Source organism: Oryctolagus cuniculus, chromosome 2 (genome assembly GCF_964237555.1).
Source record: "Oryctolagus cuniculus chromosome 2, mOryCun1.1, whole genome shotgun sequence".
Lineage (NCBI taxonomy): Eukaryota > Metazoa > Chordata > Mammalia > Lagomorpha > Leporidae > Oryctolagus > Oryctolagus cuniculus.
The window spans coordinates 25,413,834-25,436,796 of record NC_091433.1 but is presented as its reverse complement, the minus strand read 5'-3'; the positions used below and the strand labels follow the sequence as shown (position 1 = coordinate 25,436,796).

General features: G+C 37.8%; 1 protein-coding gene across 16 annotated transcripts in view; it reads right to left on the bottom strand.

Annotated features, from left to right (window-relative positions):
- The window catches only part of PCDH7 (protocadherin 7), a 434,348-nt gene that overhangs the window by 341,490 nt on the left and 69,895 nt on the right, over positions 1–22,963 (bottom strand). The window contains exon 2 of one of the 16 annotated variants that reach the window (XM_070069617.1): positions 1–22,963. This exon is cut by the window's left edge and continues 42,012 nt beyond it. The exons of the other annotated variants lie outside the window; for them this stretch is intronic. Within the exon in view, the coding sequence (XP_069925718.1) occupies positions 22,886–22,963 (78 nt within the window). The 3' untranslated portion in view covers positions 1–22,885. 16 annotated transcript variants of the gene reach the window in all.

The following is a 22,963-nucleotide window of genomic DNA, read 5'->3' as shown; positions in this document are numbered from 1 at the left end:
GACATACTACAGGGCAGTTATAATTGAAACATGGTACTAGTACAAAAAATTGTACGAGCACAAAAACAGATGGACAGACCAATGGAACAAAATAGAAACACCAGAAATCAACCCATGCATCTACAACAAACTTATCTTGGACAAAGGAGCTAAAATCAATCCCTGGAGAAAGGACAGTCTCTTCAACAAATGGTGCTGGGAAAACTGGATCTCCACATGCAGAAGTATGAAGAAAGATTCCCACCTTATACCTTACACAAAAATTGACTCAAAGTGGAGTAAAGACCTAAATCTGTGACCCAGTACCATCAAATTATTAGAGAACATTGGGGAAACCCTGCAAAACATTGGCATAGGCACAGAGTTCTTGGGAAAGACCCCAGAGTCACGGGCAATCAAAGCCAAAATTAACAAATAGAATTACATCAAATTGGGAAGCTTCTGCACTGCAAAAGAAACAGTCAGCAGAGTGAAAAGGCAACTGACAGAGTGGGAGAAATTATTTACAAACTATGCAACTGAGAAAGGATTAATAACCAGAATATATAAAGAGATCAAGAAACTCAACAACAAAACAACCCAGTTAAGAAATGGGCAAAGGACTTAAACAGGCATTTTTCAAAATGGGAAATCCAAATAGCCAGCAGACACATGAAAAAATGCTCGGGATCACTAGCCATCAGGGAAATGCAAATCAAAATCACAATGAGGTTTCACTTTACTCCAGTTAGAATGCCTCTCATACAGAAATCAATGAACAACAAATGCTGTCAAGTATGCAGGAAAAAAGATATCCTGGCCCACTGATGGTGGGTATGTAAACTGGTGCTGCCACCGTGGAAGACAGTATGGAGATACCTCAGAAATCTGAGTATAGACCTACCATATGACCAAGGCTTCCCACTCCTGGGGATTTACCAAATCTAAAGAAATCAGCATATGAAAGAATTATCTATACCCCTATGTTCATTGCAGCACAATTCAAAATAGTGAAGATATGGAATCAACCAAAAAGCCTGTCAACTGAAGAGTGGATAAAGAAATTATGGGATATGTACACCATGGAATACTGCGATTTGCAACAAAATGGTTGAAGCTGAAAAACATCATACTCAGTGAAATAAGTCAGTCCCAAATGGACAAATACCGTATGTTCTCCCAGGTCTGTGATAACTAATAGAGCACCTAAAAGATAATCTATAGAAGTGAAATTAAGACTTCAAGACTTTCAACGACTTTGAACAGCCCTTCTCTCTACTGTTGAGAAACAGTGTTTTTTTTTTTTTCATACAATTTCTTGAATTCTTTATTTAGTATAGTTTATCAAATGTTTCTAAAGTTAATAGAAAATAGATCTTAGTAAAAAATAAGAATGGGAGAATGGGAATAGGAGAGGGAGGAGGTAGAGGGTGGGAGTGTGAGTGGGAGGGCAGGAATGGTGAGAAGAATCATTATAGTCCTAGTGCTGTATTTATGGAATGCATGAAGTTTGTATTCCTTAAATGTAAGGTTTCTGGGGAAAAAAAAGAAATTAAATCACTGTCACGGTTTTCTAAGAGTATCACGGGTCCCGTGCATTGTACTTACTGTACCTAATGGAAAAGCAGCCGTGCCGCAGTGGCTTCCTTCCTCACCAAGGTTAAACAGACTCTCCATAACTTTGTAAACAGTGATTTGTTTGCATTAAGTATAGTCTTAAGCAAAGAAAAGCCTTTAAATAGCATTTGTTAAGTCTGACTAATTAAAATTTCACTCTTTCTTCTTAGGTAAATGATTGTATTTTATCATCTTAAACTCATTGTACATTCCTCAATGAAAGGGTCAAGGCCTTATCCACCCTCATATATGTAGATTCATTAATTATTGGACAACATGATTTAATAAATATCTGTTTAGTCAAACTGAATGAAGCTGTTGTTATCCTTGCAAACTCATTCTAGATGCCATCGTCTGCCACTCCAGAGGAAATGTTCCTCCAGTAGACAGTACAGCATCCTCCCACAAGAGAAGTATATTTGAAGCTTCTATCATTCAAATGTATTCAGTTGGCTGAACATCAGTAGACATGAAACGTACAAATAGCCAAAACAAGGTGTAACAGTAATTCATTACATAGCATCACTATTATATCTTATGAATTGTGTCATTATATTTCAATAATGCTTCTGCACTAACTACTGAGGTTTAGGTATAATTTTAACATGAAAATATATACTACAAAAAGGAAATGCAGAATCATATAAAAATCATAATTCCATAAGCTTTTGTCACATTTATTCATTTTTTTCATTTTTTATTTCCAGTAAGTATAAAAATACAAAATAAAGAACTTGTACATAAGATTTTATGTTAATTATCTAAATATTAGCTCTTATAAAATTACCTAATTATTAACTTTTTAATATTGACCCATATATACTTACTAAACTAAAATCAATGATAAATGTAAACCACTTATTCACCCATTAATTTACTCACTCAAATGACTTGTAATAAATGTTTATTATGGATATAACAAACATAAAGAACTACATTACAGAAAATCTCAGTCTAGTGAGAGAGGTAAATAGTCTTCTGTTGTATTAATCAGACTTAATCACTATAACTAAATATCTGAAACAAGTTACTTATGGATGGAGGAGCTTCATTTTTGGCACACATTTCCAGAGGTTCACAGTCTAAGACTGTGTGGGCTCCATTGGTTTTGCCTCTGGTAAAGCGAGAAAATGGTAATGGCCAAGCACAGTGTGGAGGAAGAATCACACGGCAATCCAGGAAGCAGAGAGACCAACTGGGCCCAACTCAGACTTTTGTAACCAAACCTCTGTGAAACTACTTTCCAAAGGTACACCCTAATAACCTATAGACCTCCCACTGCATCTATTTCCTTCATGTCATAATTGGATCAAGCCTCCATCCTCTTAGTATGATCAATCTTTGGAGATTTCAGGAGACATAATGCATTATACTCAAATAATTCTTATGAGAAGAAAAGATTTATACTATGGAAACACACAAGAGGAGCTCCTAATTCTGATTCAGGTTTCAAGTTAGATACTTTGGGTTTTGTTTAATAAAATCTCCAAGTGGCACTTTAATTATGAAAGCCAAGAACATGAACTATAGGGCTGTGTAGAACCCCACACAGCATTGGATGTACATTAATAAATACCCATGAACCTCCGAGGCAGCAGAGCTCATAATGAAGCAGTGCTGGAGCAAGTCTACATATCATTTCTCCTCCGAGAGAAAAGATGTTGGTCTTTAAGAGGGCAGTTAATCTTGGCTTATTCCAGAAGCCTGCAACAGGACAGCTATCTTTGCATCTGGTGAGGAACTTAACTTCAACGAAACATTTTCCCATTCTTCATTTCTTCAAGTCCTCAGAACAGCGCTCAAAAGACCAGCCGAGAAATTTCTTGCATTTGACCACCTCTGAAACTGCTTCTCTGAGAAGAAACAGTTTTGCTCAAGGTCAGAGTTTCAAAATTAGAAGGCCAGTCACAGCATTTCCTTCCCCTTGTTTGGGTAGCGGGACCTGGGCGTTGAAGGCCAGTGAATTTTACAGTGGGCTACACAGAGTTTGGGGAGAGGGGAGGCATCTGATAATGTTACTCAAATGATTAATCATAAATGTTGCTTTTTTTGCCTTGATTTATTCAGATAATTGCTGCAATTTTCCATTTTGTTGAGTATTTGCAGCTACATAGTTAATTCAATTTGATTTTTAAAAGGTTATAAGCTTAACAGAGAATGAGAAAAGAAGTGATAAACTCTCTTTTGCCAGATATATTTGCAGGCTTTTCAATAGTGACATAAATATGAATATTTCCTAATTGCATATTTTCTTTTTTGAGGACCAATTGGTACTTTAATATAGAAACAGTTAATAGAATTACCAGATGGGTGCTTTATTTGCTTTTAAAGTGGGTTACAAATAGTAGCAATTAGTCACTGATGAAGACCTCTAAATGGAGAGGTTTTTCATAATTCAGCACCATGATAATTTTTGGTAGCGTCTGCAAAACAATAAATACAAAAACGTTTGTAAAAGCAACATATGTCTTGACAATTTTTTAATTATCTGTGTGTAAAATACTGAATTCTGCACAGACGGAACTTTTCACATGACACATTTGTACTCTAAAGCATGCAAAAGATTACTAGGAATTAGGAAGCCCATATTTCTACAATTTGTTTTTATCTGATTCTACCCAGTCAGAACCAAGGGTTATATTTATTTTCCAACAAAAAGAAGTTAACTGCTTATATGAAAAATGGGGAGTAGAGAGAGTATGGATGTTGGACTGAAAGCTGAATTTACTGAGAAATCGCATTAAAAACTCAACTCCACACTTTTCAGTGAAAATAAGAGGGGAAGAATGCCAGATGGAAATTGGCCAAATGGTGTTCTTTCAGGAATTGTACCCAAGTTATCATGAAGGAAAAACGAAGCTAAGCAAGAGAGGGAAATGTGAGAAAGGCGCCTTGAAAAAGATTTTTTTTTAACTTGGCTTGCCAATTAAGCAAAAAAGCAATTAAGTAAATATCATTTAGCAAATCTGTAAGAAAATTATTGATATTTTAGACTAGGAAATGCGATTTATAATGACTTCCCTATATTTGTAATTTATCAATGGTTCATTTCCAAATCAATTATTGATAGTTGCATTTAACTGGTTTTCAGCTTGTTTTTCATTTAATCAGTACTGGGATCTCATCTGTTCATCCAACAGTCTTGGATCTCAGTAAATCTTCCACAGACTCACAGAAATGCAGCTACATGCCCATCTCCCCATCCTGAACCAGCTAAGAAAAGAAGACATTCAAGTCCCTGTAGACAACAGAGATCCCACTATGACTGTGAGAGCTGTTGCCCTTCACAGAAAAAAAAAAAGAGAAGAAAGGAAAGAATAAAGAAAACAGAGAAGAAGGAGGGGAGAGAGGAGGGAAGGGGGAGGGAAGGGGAGAAAAGCAAAGGCAAGAACCTGGACTGAGATCTCTCTTGCATCAGTCTTCATAAACGTTAAGCTCTAATTAAACATCTCACTTTAGGATTTATAGAATACCTAGGATAAGAAAACCTTTCTCCTCTCCCTGTGAACTGAAATTTTGAAAGTGTTCCATTATCATCTAACTTTTGTTTTTACAAATAAATGTTGACCATGACAATATGTACTGGGCTGGGTTTAGGGGTATAATATATAGTCAAAATGTTTTACTCCATTGCAACTTTAAAAATACATCCAGAATTCAGAAATTTAATATTTGTGGTATCAAGTTACAAGCAGAAAGCGTAATTTTACTTTCAAATCATTAGTGAACATAAAAGTTGTCTTTACATTTGGTGAGCAAGAGTATTCTACTTTTGTAGTGGAAATTTCACAACCACAGTTCATTCACACTTGTTATCAGCATCTTCCTAATATTGTTTCCTTAAAGCATGCCTCTGTGGTCAATGGCTTGATTGCAAGTGATATTCATTACCACAACAAGTGGATTCTCAGCTAAACAGGAATGAGAACTATATTCCTGAGATATATATATCCTGCTTCAGGAACGAGATCTATATTCCCCAAGTCTTTGCTCAGCAGAAAATTGAGTATAAAGACATTGTCTTGGTGAAGTAGGCAGGCATACAGGCTAAAATTGATTAGGTCTGTGAACTGGAAGACCACACCTTAGCCACACCCCTGTGTGACTTCATCACCCTACCTGGCCACACCTGGGTGGCCACCAGCCAATCAGGTTGATTAACCACTCCCCTTTGGAAGTGGGTTAAAAGCCTGGGACACCGTGTGTCCCACCCTTCCCTTCTTCCCTGGCCTCTTGCCAGGAGGGGGCTTGCTGTAGCCCTGCACCTCCAGGGCATGTGGCTTGTGGCCACCCGCCCTAGGCTTCCTGGCCTAGCTGCTTCTCCATGTGGCTGGTTCCTGGTGCTCGGTATGAACCCAGATTTACCTCTCTCTCACTTTCCTATTCATCTTTCGCACTAATTAAAAGCTTAAAATGTACCATGCTGCCTTGTTTATGGATGCCGGTATTTAGAATTCTTCTCTAAATATTAGGCAAGAACCCTCTTGGGCTTATTAATATTGGGGATTTATTAACAAGCATATGGTGATATCGTATGGCACCCCAAAATCCAGTAGCAAATGTGGCACCCAGATGGCACTTCTGGAGAACTTTAAGGGGCCACATTTTTGTATAAATTTTAGGGGGTCATTCCCGATATCATTGGTTTTCCTTGTATTTCATGTCTTACAATTTTGGAAACTATTGATAAAACAATTAGACTATTTTGATATATTAGCCTTATTAATGAAATAATTCATAATTCATGTGAAGTACTTTCAGCCTTAAATACAGCTTGCAGGTCATTTCAACAGTTCCTTCTGAGCTCTCAAGTATATCAAAAGGATGATAGTACAATATTCTAAAACATAGTTCCTCATGAAAACTCCAAGTCCAAAGCAAGCACTATTTTATTCATGCAAACTTCTACAACTGTGAAAAGGCTAGCTAGAGATACTTAACATTACAAAATGCCTAATAAATTAGCAGACACCAATGTATTATTGTCTAATAATCAAAATTTAAGAAATCTAATGAGAAAATTTAAGTAATTGTATAAATCAAGTGAAATGCTACATCTTTTATTTTTTCCCCAGGTTTAAATATCTTCAATATATGAAATCAAAAGTGGAGAGAGAAAATGAAGATCCTAATGAGTGCTAAAAGAAACAGAAATAGAGTATCATGGTAGAGGGTGGTCAGGGAGACCCCTGTACGGACTTGGCCTTCAAAGTGAGATTTAAATGACAAAGAGGAGACAGACATATGAAGACTTGAGAGGGAAAAGTGTCCAAGTAGAAAGAATAACAAGTTCAAAGGCTTTGAAATGGGAAATCTTCTGGCATGTTTGAGAGAGGAAAAAAAAAAAAGGTCAGAGTAATTTGATTTAAATTAATGGTGGAAGTCAAAGAAGTTGAGGTTAGTAGATCATTGTGAAAATTAAGAGAGGAATAGGAGAAGAAGGAGGAGGAAGGGTGGGAGCATGGGTGGGAAATATCACCTAATCTGTACATATGAACTACTTGAAATTTGTTTGCCTAAAATAAAAAAAAAAAATAAGAAAAAAGAAAAGAAGTTGCAGCTCCAGAGAGCACACTGATTCCAATCAGGGCACATATAGAACATTTTGGGAAACTGGATTTTATTCTCATTGTAATAAAATGCCACTGAGGGTTATTAAATACTGCAAAGACATGTGCGGGTCTACACTTCAGAGACATCGCTCTATGGAGAATGTTGTACTAGTGGAGATGCAGAGCACTCTTGGTGGCGTGGATCATGATTTATAAGAAGAGGTGGTGAAATTGGTTAGATTTGGTAGAGATTTTTGACGTAAAGTAACAGACCACTGATGGATGGGGAAAGAGTAAGAAAAATGAACTAAAGATGACCTCTGGGTTCTTACCCTGGAAAAACTGGGTGGATGCCAGTACTACTCAGTGATATGAAAAAGGCTTATGAGAAGTGAAAATTTGGCTATGTCATCATCAGTTTTCTGTTGCTCTAATGGAATACCATACAGTGGATAATTTATAAAGAACGAAAGTTTACTCAGTTCACAGTTCTGGAGGTCCAGTGTTGACAGGCCACATCTGCTGAGGGCATTCTTGCTGGTAGGGGCAGAGTCCCAAACTTGAGCAGTTCAGCACATGATAAAAGAAAACAATGACTATTCTCTTCCTCTTTCTGTAAAGCTACTAATGTAATCATGGAGGTCCCACCCTCATAGCCCCATCTGATTCTATTTATCTCCTAAAAGGCCACACCTACCAATACATTTAACATATGGTTTAGGGAATTAAGTTTCCTCTTTTTCATTCCTCATAGTGGGGATTAAATTTCAAATATGAGTTTGGTGGGACATTCAAACCATACTAAGGTTATTTGAGGGAAAAGTCAGTGTTATTCTTTTGCTCTGTTTGTTGTGATGATGTTAATAGCTAGCATTTATTGAACACTTGGCATTTGTAAACACTTTATAATGTTTCACTTATTTAATCTTCTCCATTAAGTAGTTCCTATCATTATCCTTATTTTAGAGATGAGAAAACTATATTGATTAAGTAACTAGGGCTATTTACTCAGCTGATAAATGACAGCGTTAAAGAGAATCTTGCAGTAGAATCTACCACATGACTACCTGTATAACACTGCCTTTACCAATGGAAAAGTTGGCTTGTGCTGAGTAGGGAGCCCAGGGAAGAAGTCTGGAGTGGAAATAATGAAAACAAAATGCTGGAGGCACTACAAGACTTACACATCCAGTAGAATCAGCATGGGAAACTGACAGGATTTACTTAGTAAAGAGGGTCACACAAAGTGTTCCAGGGAGAGGGTGTGAACCACTGCTGAAATGCCAAGACTAAAACACAGACAGAACTGATCACTGAAGACGGCAAAATGACAACCTGTGACCTTGTGAAGAGCCATGTCCGAGGTGTGGAAAAGTCAAAAGTGCAATAGGAATGGATAAGGAGACCTTAAGATATGAATAGGTGGAGAATGACTTTCATGGACAATAGTTTGACAAGTTTTGGTGAGGGAGATTAGAAACGTGGCTATCACTAGAGTTAGTAGCTAAATCCGAGATTCTTAATTACTTAAATATGTTGTGTTCAAAACAGGCTATATTACCACATGTTTAAATGTAAGTTGGCATCAAAGAGTAGGGAGAAATAAATTTATCCATTAGCGCATACCATAAGTAATACAAATTAAGACTCTGTTCTTGGGAATTGTTTATCCTAAGTTTTAACTTTTGTCCATGTAAGTTTCACTACGTAACAGAATATTGCTAAACTAGTAATCATTTTCCTATCTGAGGGAAAAAGAGAAGAAAAATGATTCTCTTGGACTTCTTTCAATTTGAGGCTATTGAACTACTACCTTAGTTCATTAAGTCCAATATTGACAAAGTTGCTACTATAAACTTGCTGGCTCTCTTCTAATTTTGTCATCCATGGGGTGGGCATTTGGTTCAACAGGTCAAGACACTGCTTATGACACCTGCATGCACATTGGAGTGCCTAGGATTGAATCCAGCCTCTGGTTCCAACCCAGCTTCCTGCTAATGCGCCTGGGAGACAGCAGGTAATGGCCCAAGTGCTTGAAAACCGGCCACCTAAATGAGAGTCTTGGGTAGAGTGCCTGGCTCCTGCCCAGCCTAGCCTGGGCCACTGCAGACATTTCAGAAGTAAACCAGGATATGGAATATTTCCTCTCTCTCTCTCTCTCTCTCTTTCAGAAAAATAAAAATGAATAGCTAAACATTTAAAAACGTAAATTTTCTTCTTCATCAGTCCACTTGAATGGGTCAGTAGCTGCTTTGTTGTAATTTTCTCTTCCATAACTTGTCATTATTCTAGATGACCTTCATGACTCATCACTTTATCTAATTTGGAGATTCTTTTGCACCTGTATTTCAGAGATCACTCAATCCACACGCGTAGATACAAAATGGGCTGTTTCTAAAGAAAAGTGCTCTACTGTAGTACTTAAAATTGTGAAATTCTCCTCTCTTCACCTATCAATCATGTCCAAAAAAAAAAAAAAAAAAAAAAAACTCTGCCAAATTTCAAAGGCTGATGTCCTCTACTGCTTTGTCTTTCTGTAACTTAGCATTTTCTAGTCCTTCCTGCTTGCTTGGACTTCCATCTCTCCCTCATTTTGATACCCTGATAACCATTTTCAGCACACTTTCATGGGTTCAATCGATTTCTTCCATTCTTTGACCTTCTCTCACAGCTGCCTCGCCAATCCCATTACCAAATCAGTCCTACCATCTGTTTGCTTTTCCTGGGCTGCCAAGAGTTACTGAGAAAATTGAATAACCACGCTGATTGACTCTGCTACAAATTTATGATTTCCGATGTCAGCTGAACCCTCAGCTCTGCTCAGCAGCCCTATTACTCATTGCTACTTGGCTGGTCTTCCCATCCACACAGCAGCTGTTCCCACCACACCCTCCCCAGATCTCTACCTCATCGTTATTCCCCTCAACCTCAACACAGGATTTCACCTCCTACTACTGAGAACATTGAGGCTATCAGGCGTGAATTCCTTCGCCTTCCCTCCTCTGTGTCTCCAAATTTATCTCTGCCTTTACTCATCTGTATCTCATTTTGTATCTCGGAATAACCCTTATTCTTTTGTCCATCTGACCCTTCAATTCTCCTCTTTTCTGACCTTGCTAAGATTTGTATCACCTGTGTGCTTTCTCTTTGCTACCTCTAAGTTTTGTTCAGCCCACCAACCTACCTACAACTCCGTATTTGTTTTTAAATCTTTCATCATCCCTTCTACTGTCAAATTACTATTTATTTTTCTATCCAATGAAAATTCTTGGCAAAGCACCTTGCATTCAGTGGCTTTACTTACTTAAAATTGGCTCCATAAAAATCTGTAATCTTACCTGGCCACCCTAACAGTGAGACTGTAAAAAGAGCTACAAAAGGTGATCTATTCTCAATCCTCAATTTTCTTGATCTCAATGCTGGGGCTTCACTTTAATTAAAACTCATTTGTTTACCAACTTACTTGAAATCAGGCAACTTATTTAACTTCCCTCTGATTTGAGCAAGGGATACATAGGTCCCTTTTATACTATTGTGTATTACACATTGTTTTGCTGAGGACATGGGTTTCCTTTGAGGAAATTACTGTGTTCTCACTGAATTTAGTCTAGTAAAACTGCTATTCAGAGAATATCACCCTTGTCTAACCAAAAGGTTGACAAGTTACCCCAACAGGGCATTTCAGCATTCCCTTTCTGGAGTCTGAATAGTGAGAGAAATATTTAAATAAATTAATTTAATTAGATTTAAGGCATTCTAGCTCTAGTGTTTGAAAGTGATAGTTTCCTATTCTACTAATATCCAAATGGTGCTTGCATTCCTGCCATTCATATGGGTGACCAGATGGAGTTTCAGGCTCCTATCCGCAGCCTGGCCCAGCCCAGTCCTGTCTGTTGAGGTCAATTAGGGGGTGAAACAGCACTTGGACAATCTCTCTCACCATCTATCTCTATCTGTATGTACATACTTGTGTGTGTGTGTTGACCTCTCTTGCATATGTGCTCTCACTCTGCCTTTCAAGTAGATGGAAATAAATAAACATTAAAAAAATGTTAAAGGGACTAGAGTTTAACCTCGCAATTAAGAGGTCCACAACCTACACTGCAGCGCTTACATTTGATCCTTGCCTCCAGCTCCTGACTTAAGCTTCCTGCTAATGCAGATTGCAGGAGGCAGTAGCCATGACTCAAGTAACTGGGTCCCTGCCACCATAAGCGATGGGGCTTGTGTTTCCAGCTCCCAGTTTCAGCCCCAGCCAGTGCCTACCATTTAGGCAGTTGAGAAATAAAACAGCAATTGAGAATTCTCTCTTTTTCTATCTCTCAAACAAATAAATGATTTAAGATAAAATACTTTTATGAACCTAGTATATCATTAGGATAAAATAATATCACTTATGAAATAATCTTTAGTTCACAGTTTAGTGCCTCTGGTAGGTAGTTTGGCACAGTGATTAAGATGTAGCCTGGGACTCCTTCATCTCCATATCAAAGAGCCTGGGTTCTAGTCCTGGTTCTGTTTCCAGTTCCAGCTTACTGCCAATGCACACCCTGAGAAGGCAGCTGGTTCAAGTACTTCGGTCCCTGTTACCCATATGGGAGACTCTTGTTGAGTCCCATAACCCCTGACTTTGACCTGGCCCAGCACTGGATGTTGTTGGCTTTTCATCAAGTGAGTGGAGGATTTGTCTGTTATTCAATAATAATAATAGTAATAATAATAATGAAAAAATAACTTTAAAAACGAAAGTTTAGTGCGTAGTAATGATCAAGTTGATTTTTGCTATTACTATTTTTATGATTATTATTAGGATGTCTTCTCCACTGTAAGTGAAACACTTTCCTTGCTATCACTTGATTTTTCTCCTAATTCTATGTTTACTTCTTTGGCTTTTTTAATGTTATCCTTGCATGCCACATCAGGATTGGTTCTCTGCCTCTTCTGTCTTCACTATCTCTATAAATATACATATCAGAGTCTCAACTGCTCTGTCTTTAAAGACCTCAAATCATTTCTTGAAAATAAAACACTACTGGAGGTTTCTGAGCATGGTCTAGCAAGAAGCAAACTGTTTTGTCCTTACACGATCTGGGAGCAGCAATATATGGAACACGTTAGCCCTCTATTACCTGCGACATGTAATGCGTCCACAAACCTTAATGTCAGTGTAGCTATGCCCTCCGAGCCTGACTAGGATCTATTTTATTTCATAATTTGGATCAGTTACCACCACATTTACCAGAGAGAGAAAGAGAAAGGGGGAGAGAGAGAAAGAGAGAGAGAGAACCCTTGCTTTCTCCAAATACATGTTTTCCTGATATAATATTACTAGATGGCGACGATTAATAATGGCTAAGAATGGTCACTGGCACATATCAATTTGAAATTGAAGCTAAACAGGAAGTAATGGTGACTACTCAGGGAGACTATTTGACTTTACTACCACTCATAGGAAAACAGGTTAATCCATAGGTCCAATTGTGACATATTTTTGTAAAATATGGGTCTAGGAAAAGTTGCAGCTAAATGTTTAAAGAAAACTGAAACAATACATCACCAAACTTCACAGTTAAACAAACGGAATGACAACAAACATGAAGTAGCAGCAGTCAAAGAGGAGTCCTGCTGTTAAAGCTGCTCCTCCATACACAGCAGCCGGGCACTTGATAAAAAGGAATCCCATACATGCAAAGAAAAGGAAAGTGGAGGTGAGAACACGGATCCACCAATCACTCTGTTGAAGTCTACCACAAAATTTAAAAAAAAGTCAACCCTCTATCATTTTTTTTTTCAGTGCTTGTTTTACTGAATAGTTTCTAAACTCAAAGATATACTATGGAAACAATTCAAAGTGTGCATGTATCCCTGAATATTTGTATCATGTTCTCCGTTAGAAATACTAACAGGCTTTGTAAGAATGTCTGTATGTTCTAAACAAGTCTAAAACATACCTTTTTAAAGCCATGTTAAGCACCAGGACTATTTATCAACTTTGTGAAGTCTAGATCAATAAAGGTGTCTAAAATTGAGCTTAGATTTCTGCAAACGTTTTAGGAAACTAGTGTTTAAAGTTAGACACTCCTGAAATCCCAGTCTCATCCTAGTTCTTCATATTGTAAGGTCTTTGGGAAGCATATTTGCTTGTTTTTAAAAGCAGATAACACCTAAAGGCCCTTATACATGACACACACTGGTCTGTATTGCGTTCAATATCTGCTAAAATCTTAGCTCAACCAGTAAGTAGCTTTATGGCCTGTTTTCTATTTTCTTTCTCTTTTTTTAAACTTAAAGATTTATTTACTGATTTATTGATTTAGAAGGTAGAGTGAGCGAGGGAGATGGGAAGACACAGGTATCTCCTATCTTCTGGTTCATTTCCCAAATGGCTACAATAGCCAAGGCTGGGCCAGGAAGAAGCCAGAAGCCTGGAACTTCATTCACATCTCCCAGGAGGTAGCAGAAGTCCAAGCCTTAGGCTATCGCCCACTGCCTTCCAGGGTACAGTTGCAGGAAGCTGAATCAGACGCAGAGCAGCTAGGATTCGAATCAGCACATCAATATGGGATGTGCACATCCCAAAAGTGGCTTAACCCACTGTGCCTCAATGCCAGCTCCTTCTGTCATATTTATGTGCCTTTATTTAACAAAAGTATTAGTTAGAATTGTTCACTCTATGCCAGCTGGTGCTGTGTTGTTAATATACTAGCTTATGTTAACTTTACTATAGCATATTCATTTATCCACAGCACCTATTAATGGCATGACAGTATCCTATTATCTTCACTTAAATACATGAGATATTTAGTCATTTGCCCAAAGTTGTTCAAAGACTGGTGCATAATTGATACTCTAAGCACTTCCCCTTTTAATTTATCAATCGCATGTATCTCTAAATTACATATTTTCATAGGAAATTCAAAAGAGGATCAATATATAATAATTCAAATACTAAGTGTATTTCAATAAAAGGTTACATTCAGATTAGAGCACTGATAGATAACTATTAGGCCAAAAATAAAACTCCAAGTTTCAGTTTATCAGAAGACATAATAGTCCCAAAATTAAAATAATTGTAAGGGTCATACATCTTTGCTTTTGCTGTAGCACAAAAGTTTACTGAGTAATTTTATGTCACTAATACAAATTCACCTTTCTTTAATAAAAAGGAAATTTCGGCCATCTCCGTGGCTCACTTGGCTAATCCTCCTCCTGTGGCGCCGGCACCCAGGTTCTAGTCCTGGTTGGGGCACCGGATTCTGTCCCAGTTTCTCCTCTTCCAGTCCAACTCTCTGCTGTGGCCCGGGAGTGCAGTGGAGGATGGCCCAAGTGCTTGGGCCCTGCACCCACATGGGAGACCAGCAGGAAGCACCTGGCTCCTGGCTTTGGATTGTTTGAGGCGTACTGGCCATAGCAGCCATTTGGGGGGTGAACCAATGGAAGGAAGACCTTTCTCTCTGTCTCTCTCTCTCTCACTGTCTAACTCTGCCTGTCAAAAAAAAAAAAGTAAAAAGAAAATTTCAACTTATGATATGTCATCATTTAAAAATCCATAATATTTATGTACTTTCTGTGAAACAGCCAAAAATCCTTCTGAACCAAAAGGACAGCAAATTGACTTGATGGGTTAAAGGTGTGAAAAGGGACAAAAATCTTATAAAGTTTTGCATAACAATGAATTTATGCTTTCATAAAAACACAATTGTGTACAGTGACCTGGCTGTGAATTATGTAATAACAGAAGTTAATTTCCAAGTGGCTGTGAAACAGTTCTTGAGCAGGGGAAGGGGTTCTCTGTGGACCAGCTGCACCCTACACTCAGACACCAACAGCCTAATTAAATAACATGAAACAGAAAGAGAGGGCTTCCAGGGATTGAGACTGCAAGTGTAAGAGGATCTTGGAGTTTTAGTCAGATCTCTAAAACACTCTCTTTCTTTGCATGTTTGGAATAATTGAGCAGTATAAAATGAAGAGGAAAACATCTCCAGAAGGTTTGCTCTGTTTTATGGCGCAGTATTCAGAGCTGCTGTGGGCCATTCTTAAACTGTTGTGAAAGCCAGGACAAATCTGGCAGATGACTATCTTGGGCTGAGCAGGAGTTCCCACTTTATGTAATAAAGATAATCATCCACAAAATTCTCACTGGAGAGTTGGGGAAGAATGAGATAGCCCCTTTATGTTATGCATATACAAACTATTTCTAAGGTGCCTACTTTTTCCCTAGGCCTGTCTAAAGGCCACATCCTATTGTGACATACCTGAAGATTGTCCTTGGTTAATAATTTCTATTACCCTCAACAGAACTCTATCACCCAAATTATATATTAAAAAGCACAATTACCCTTATACATATCTTTTATGTTTGCTCCCAAAACAGTGAGAGGTACTTTGTTTTTATCTAAGTGAATCTTTCAGGCATTGATTTGTGGTCATTTGGAATTTAAAATGTAGCTCATGGGGCCAGCACTGTGGTGCAGCAGGTTAATGCCCTGGCCTGAAGTGCCAGCATCCCATATGGGCACTGGTTCTAGTCCTAGCTGCTCCACTTCTGATCTAGCTCTCTGCTATGGACTGGGAAAGCAGCAGAAGATGGCCCAAGTCCTTCAGCCCCTGCACCCGCTTGGGAGACCCAGAGGAAGCTCCCAGCTCCTGGCTTCGGATCAGCGCAACTCCAGCTGTTGTGGCCATCTGGAGAGTGAACCAGTGGATGGAAGACCTCTCTTTCTCTCTCTCTCTACCTCTCTCTGTAACTCTGCCTGTCAAATAAATAAAAAAATGAATAAATAAATAAATAAAATGTAGCTCATTTAACTCTATTGCACACACAGTTCTTTGGTAAACTCAATTCAGGAAAGCATTTCACACCAACAACATGCCTTAAAAATACTAAATTCCTGGGGCCCACATTGTAGTGCAGGGCTAACGCTTCTGCCTATAACACCAACATCCTACTTGAGTGCCGGTACAAGTCAGGGCAGCTCCACTTTTGTTCCAGCTCCCTGCTGTTGCACCCAGGAAAGTAGCAGTTATGGCACAAGGATTAGGGCTCCTGCCATCCACGTGGGAGTTCTAGGCTCCTGGGTTCAGCATGGGCCAGCCCTAGCCATTGAAGACCTTTTGGGAGTCAATCAGCAGATGGAAAATCACTCTCCATCTCTTTCTCTCTCTCTAGTTCTGTCTTTCATATAAATCTTTAAAAAAAAAAAAACTGGATTCAAAACATAAAGCTATGTATGTTCTCATTTTAAAATAATTCTTTTTAATTCTGCTGGTATGTGGCATGTGACTTGGCCATCAGCAAATCTGAAGCTTTCTTTATGTGTTTTTTTTTTTAGTGTCTTTCTTAAACCCACTGGGAATACAATCTTTAGGTCACTACATGAAATATCAAGCTAATTAAAATGCTAACTAACTGATATAAGAAACATATTGCATGAATTTATTGCTCTATTACTTTGTTTTAAATGTTGTGTCATTTCAACTTGGTAACCACTAATTTAGAATCCTCTAATCATGCTCTTTAATCCAAGTGTTAATCTGCTATGACAAGAGCCATATGATGACCTAGCCTCAGTATGATATATATATATATATATATATACATATATATATATGGTATTTCATCCTAGAATTTTTTTTTTTTTTTGACAGGCAGAGTGGACAGTGAGAGAGAGAGACAGAGAGAAAGGTCTTCCTTTGCCGTTGGTTCACCCTCCAATGGCCGCCGCAGCCGGCGCGCTGCGGCCGGCGCACCGCGCTGATCCGATGGCAGGAGCCAGGAGCCAGGTGCTTTTTCTGGTCTCCCATGGGGTGCAGGGCCCAAGCACCTGGGCCATCCTCCACTGCACTCCCTGGCCACAGCAGAGGGCTGGCCTGGAAGAGGGGCAACCGGGACAGAATCCGGCGCCCCGACCGGGACTAGAACCCGGTGTGCCGGCGCCGCTAGGCGGAGGATTAGCCTAGTGAGCCACGGCGCCGGCCCTTCATCCTAGAATTGAAAACAGACCTTTGGAGGATAAAAAGATCCTGTCTGCAGAGTCATTGGTATTCATTTGAATGCAACCTGGGACTAATTGGAAGTCAGCCTCATAAACATTCTTAGAAACTTCTCTGAATAGCAAGACATGTATGTGACTATTGATCAGGTTTCAATTTGGGGATCAGAAAATATCAGATTTCTGTTTAATAAATATGCAAGGCTTGTAAAAAATTAAGCAGCAGAAAGTTAGACAACAGGCTACCCACTTGAAATGTATTATCAGGAGGCAGCCAGTGTCTGATCTTTCTGGAATGCACATTCCAAATGTCTGCTGCTTTCATGAGCCTGACACATAGGGGAGAAAATGCCCTGTTGACCCACCTTTAACAGCTAGACACACAGGAAAGAAGAGAGATTAGAGACTGGATTCTCCAGCTCCCACTGAGATAGAATTTTCCCTGACACAATTGGGCAGTAGCAATTAGAAACAGGCTGAGCTGTACCTGCTCTCAGAGCTCCAATCTCTTAAAATGGGAAATGTTCATTTTTCCCCCAACATCTGAGGATACAGGCTAAGAAGATATTCATTTTTAATCACATTAATTTTAACTCTTCATTAAAAATCCACCAAAAGCTGCATAAGATAGGTTATTATGGTATTAACATCCATAAAAAAATAGAGTAGCCAGCTCGTTCATAAAAAATGTAAAAATTATTGAAACTCAGAGTCTAATAAAAACCTGAAGTTGGCTCTGCTTCTTCTCAGATGCTCAGCTGTTAAACTGTGATATGAAGTTACAACAGAACCCTCTTGCGTTTTCACAAGTGATGGTGTGTGTTTCCAACACCACAGAACTCTGACACCTACATCTTCTTCTGTCTCAATTATTAACCAGTACATTTTATTTTAAAGGTCATTAAGGGCAAAACTGACCATTTTCAATTGAAATTGTATTTCAATTACAATAGAAATTATATTGTAGTATTTTCAAATGAAAGTCACTAGCTTTTCAGATATTCTAGTTATCCAACTCCAGTCAGCAAGCATTCATTTTGTTTATATTTCTTACATTTAGATCTTATCTAATAAATGCAGCACCAGCACCATTTTTTTTATCGTAGTGAAGGTGTTTGAAAATAAAGCCATTATCATGTATAATAGACACTTCTTAACTATTTTCAAATAATGCCAATTGCTTGTCAGCTATTTATCAAACCACCATTATTATGAATCTTTAAGATAATCTGACAAGTAATTTATAATCTGAAATTTTTCAGTTTTTAGGCTACTGATACTTGTAGGAAATTGTATGCCCTTGTGACTGTGGATGGTGATCTGAAAAACTTGTTCTTTGCCCTTTGGGACACTTTCATTATTGGTCTGTGACAAATGTTTGGTTGCAGCTTTCACAGTTTCCTCTCACTTGTCTATGCCTGAAAAAAATTATGGCTCACAGGGGTCCAAGATTTGAATTATAGAAAACCAGATAGAGATGAATTTCCCTAGAAAACCTGAGCTTCACAGCATACGTTAGATTTTCTGCAAGTGTTTTCATTTCACTTCTGGACAGTCATCTTGGGTTTCTTTTGGCCCCTGACTATCTCAGTCAGCAACAACAGCACTCCATTCATATGTCAGCTATAAAAACAACAATAAGAAAATTAGTAACAGCCAGCATTGATTGAGTCCTTCTTATGCATCCTCACATTTCCTGGAGTAATCTCACTGAATGGTCACAACTAAATTATGAAGTAGATGTTATCATTAACTTCATACTACATATGAAGACATGGAGGCAAAGAGATGTAATTTGTTCATTTTGTAAATGTATAAACCACATTTCAAACCGTAACAGCCAAGATTCCCAGCACTGCACTCTCAACCACTATGTTATTCTGCCATTTAGCACATGGCTGGTAACATTTAGTCTGTCTGCTCTAGGCCCATTAGGAAGTAAACTCTCAGTTCAAAGAATACAACTGCCATTTTCCTCATTCCTCCTAGATTCCTGAAGCAAAATATTCATTTTCAAAAAAAAGTTGATGCGAATGGTACATATTTTTAGTGACTTGTTGTGTGCCCACAATGCAAATAAATTAGAAACAAATTTCCCTTCTTTCCTATCTGCAGTATTTTAAGCAGACCTTCTAGATAAGATTCTGTCCCTATCCAATAGTTCTGTGTACTTGGATCACTGCCATCCATGTGGGAGACCCAAAGAGTTCCAGGATCCTGGCTTTGGCCTGAGCAAACCCCGGATGATGTGGTCAAACAGAGAGTGAACCTTCGGATGGAAGCTGGTGTGTTTGCTTTCACTCCTTCTCTCTCTCTCTTTCTCTCTCTCTCTCCTCTCTGTCTCTCCCTGTGTCACGCTGCCTTTCAAATTAAACTGAAAAGTCAAAAAACATTAAAATCATTTCAACTAAATCATATTTACCAATAACAAGGAAGTGAAATAATAGCATCCTAAAATAAAAAGAAGCAAAACCCAAAGCAAATATTTTAATACTCAATTTTTTTCATTTCTTCTGCATTTTAGTAAGTTTTGTATTTGTGTGAATTCAATCTCATGACAGATTTTGAACCAAACTTTTCGATTGGCAATTTTCATTCATCATCATTCCACCACTTTCTATGGGCCTTCTCCTTGAACCAAGTGTGATTTTTTTTTCTTTCTTTCTTTTTTTCTTTTTTTTTTAATTTTCAAGTAGATATAGGGAGAGGAAAAGCTAGAAGGTTTGTTTAGAGGTAATGGAGTGTGATAGACTTGGTAGGTGGAAGTCTCCAAGTCTCCCATGTAAACTTCCAATTTCATAAGCTAAAGAATAAATGTGGCAAAATCAAATCCTTATTCTCTAAGTCAGTGTCATCGATGGCCAGAGTGACCAATTCTCTAAGTAAAGATCCCTGAATATGACACAGCCTACCTGTGTGATTCTGAAAGTGTCACTATTTTGAAAGTCAGTGCGCTGCAATGAAAAAAAGAAAATCCATACATATGCTTACATTTTGCTTCTTACTGTTTCCCTGCCCTTTCACAGTTGGAGTAGTAGCAAGAAACTAAAATAAAAGTCCTATTTTTGTGTAAGCCACTTTGCAACTAAACCTTAATTGTGAAATTATAACAATCATAAGACTCATCTGCCAGTTGCTTCCTCTGAGCAGAGAATTACTATTAGATGAAAGAATGTGCAGCAGTAAACATCAGGGGCTAGTGTTTCCTTCTCCTCTGAACTCAACCACGCTGATCCACATCCACAGAGGTCTTTGAAGTCCTAGCGCTCTTCATGCTCTTCATGTGCCAATCAGTCCTTGCAGGATGAAGAGCAAGAAAAACTGGTTCTCACGCCAGGGAATGGGTTCAGCTCAATGTAAAACCAAAAGGTTTCCTCTCTTACAAACTGAGTGATTTTGTACATGGGTACTGCTTGCTTCAATTTACTTAGGACAGATCTGCTAATCCCAGAGCATGGTTATTGATACTTCAGTATGAATATTCATCATGTTAAATTAAGGGCAGAATTGCAACAAACATTCATTCCTATTTTTCCTTGATCTTTGGGTCAATTTAAGTAAAGAAGAGCATATGATTCTCTTAGTATGGATGATCAGTATTGGTCAAAGTGATCAGTATTAAGCAGCAGGCTGAAATATTGTTAACTAATGAAAATCTTGGAAATTAGGAAATCAAATGATCTTAAAGTCAATATTGTAATCCAAAACCCCATCATGAACCTGATACAAAAAAATGTATTCCTCGAGTCTGGCAACTTATGGCAGAGCAAAACTTGACATCTAAAATTTGACATTCTTCCCATTATCACTGTCAAATCTTTACTCACGATCGATCCTTAGTATCTAACTCTTCACTCCCAGACTTTAAAGATGTACAGAATGCATTCCAGAGACGAGTAACAGAAACAGATTTTATGTCCTGTTGTGTTTTAAGAAAATATTTTAATAAGAAACAGAGACATTTTATAAAGTAGCTTTTTTATTGTTTTGGTCACAGAAAAATATTCAATACAAGAGAATTAAACACTTTGTAGACTTATAATATTTATAGTAGCTTAAATAAAGACAAAATTCCCTGTATTATTATAGATAGGGTACTAACTGCAGTTGATTGTCACATAGAAAGAAGAGGTAAAAATTTCAACTATAAAGTTAATCCGAAGGATAAAAAGAAATGAATACAAATACCAGAGAACAATAGTTTCAAAGTTATTATGGCACATGGTGATTAAAAAAAAAAAAAGTTAATCTGTTTTAAATATACACTGACTTATCTTTGTTAATTACTTCTCATATAATTTAGATCGGGAAAAAAAAGTGGGGAGAAAACACATGTAACTTATTGGTGGGATTAAAAAGCTATAATTAGAACACAAATATTTCCCTCGATCTTGTAATGAGAGTATGTGATTCACATCCATGATTCACATCCTGCCACCAAGTGAAGCAGCCTGAAGGAGTCTAAAATGACTTTCCAACTATCTGCAGACTGATTTCACATAAGCCTACCTTCATTATTTTCAGACATTAGTACCATCTTAATTTAAGTGGTTCAACTGCATTAAATATTGTATTTATTTGGAGAACGTTTGCAGTAGTCATTCATTTTTAGAACTACTTCCTTCATGAATAATAAACTTTAAAATTAACAGATGTGAAATGGCTTAAGATAGTTTACTCTACCTCTTTACATTCCAGGTAACAAACCAAAGTGCAAATGCTAGTCATTAAAGTTTACTTCCTTCCATTTATATACACGCACACACAAATGCATTCACGTACACTCACACCCATACAAAAATTAGACTTTATAATTATACAGTGTCTTCAACTGAGCAAGTAACTATGACGCAAAGAGGTACTTTCTGCATGCAATTCATCTCTAATAAAATAAAGAAGGCTTTCCTATACACACATCAATGCATAGGACCACAAATTTAAAAGGCCAGTTTCCTATTGATACAATGGCCATACATTCCTTATACATTTAAGTAATTAACCCTATCTCAGCCAGAAATTGTGTAAAATGTGAGACAGACTGTCATCTATCTTCTGCTTTTATACCATAGTAAATTACGTCTCAACAAGTATCAGATTGGCCTCAATTTTATTTCCTCTCATGTCCACTAGCTCCTCCACTTTCCCTGATTGGCAGTAGTATTTCTTCTCAGTGCCTTATTAATAATACAGCATTGAATTGTCTAATTTTCTCAAAATTCCATCCTGAGGTATACATTTCAATTTTCTTTGTTGATCTAGCACAGGCTCAGGTGATTTCTACATAATGCATCCAATTAGTTCAAGCAAGGCAAGTGAAATCACATCTATACTAATCTCCACATTATTAACTACAAACAGCGACAGGATACATATCTACACTCTTTGCTTGAGTCCATTCAAGTGCAAACCGAAGAAAAAGGATTTCCTGTTCTTCTTTTTATACTCCTGAGTACGGTGATATTTGATTCTGTTTCTCCACAGTAAATGATAAGATTGCAAAACCTCTCTCACATCCCTCCTTTATTCCATACTGAGAGCTTGATTTTTTTTTCAGTTGTTTGCAAAGTACAGTTTGATTCCTTTTTTGCAGAGATTTTATCCTAAAGTCATTTTGGTTTTCTTCAAAATCAGAGCTTCACTTTAAATCAGTGGTCCTGCCCCTTGGGAATCGATTTCTTTATACGCAAGTCAAATCCAGATCTATTAAGATCCAACACACTGAGTTGGAGCATTGCATGTATTTCACTTACGAGCACATACATTCATTTTACACGATTCCTCAATGTGGCCAGGGGGGTTCGTGGTCTGCACTGTATCCAC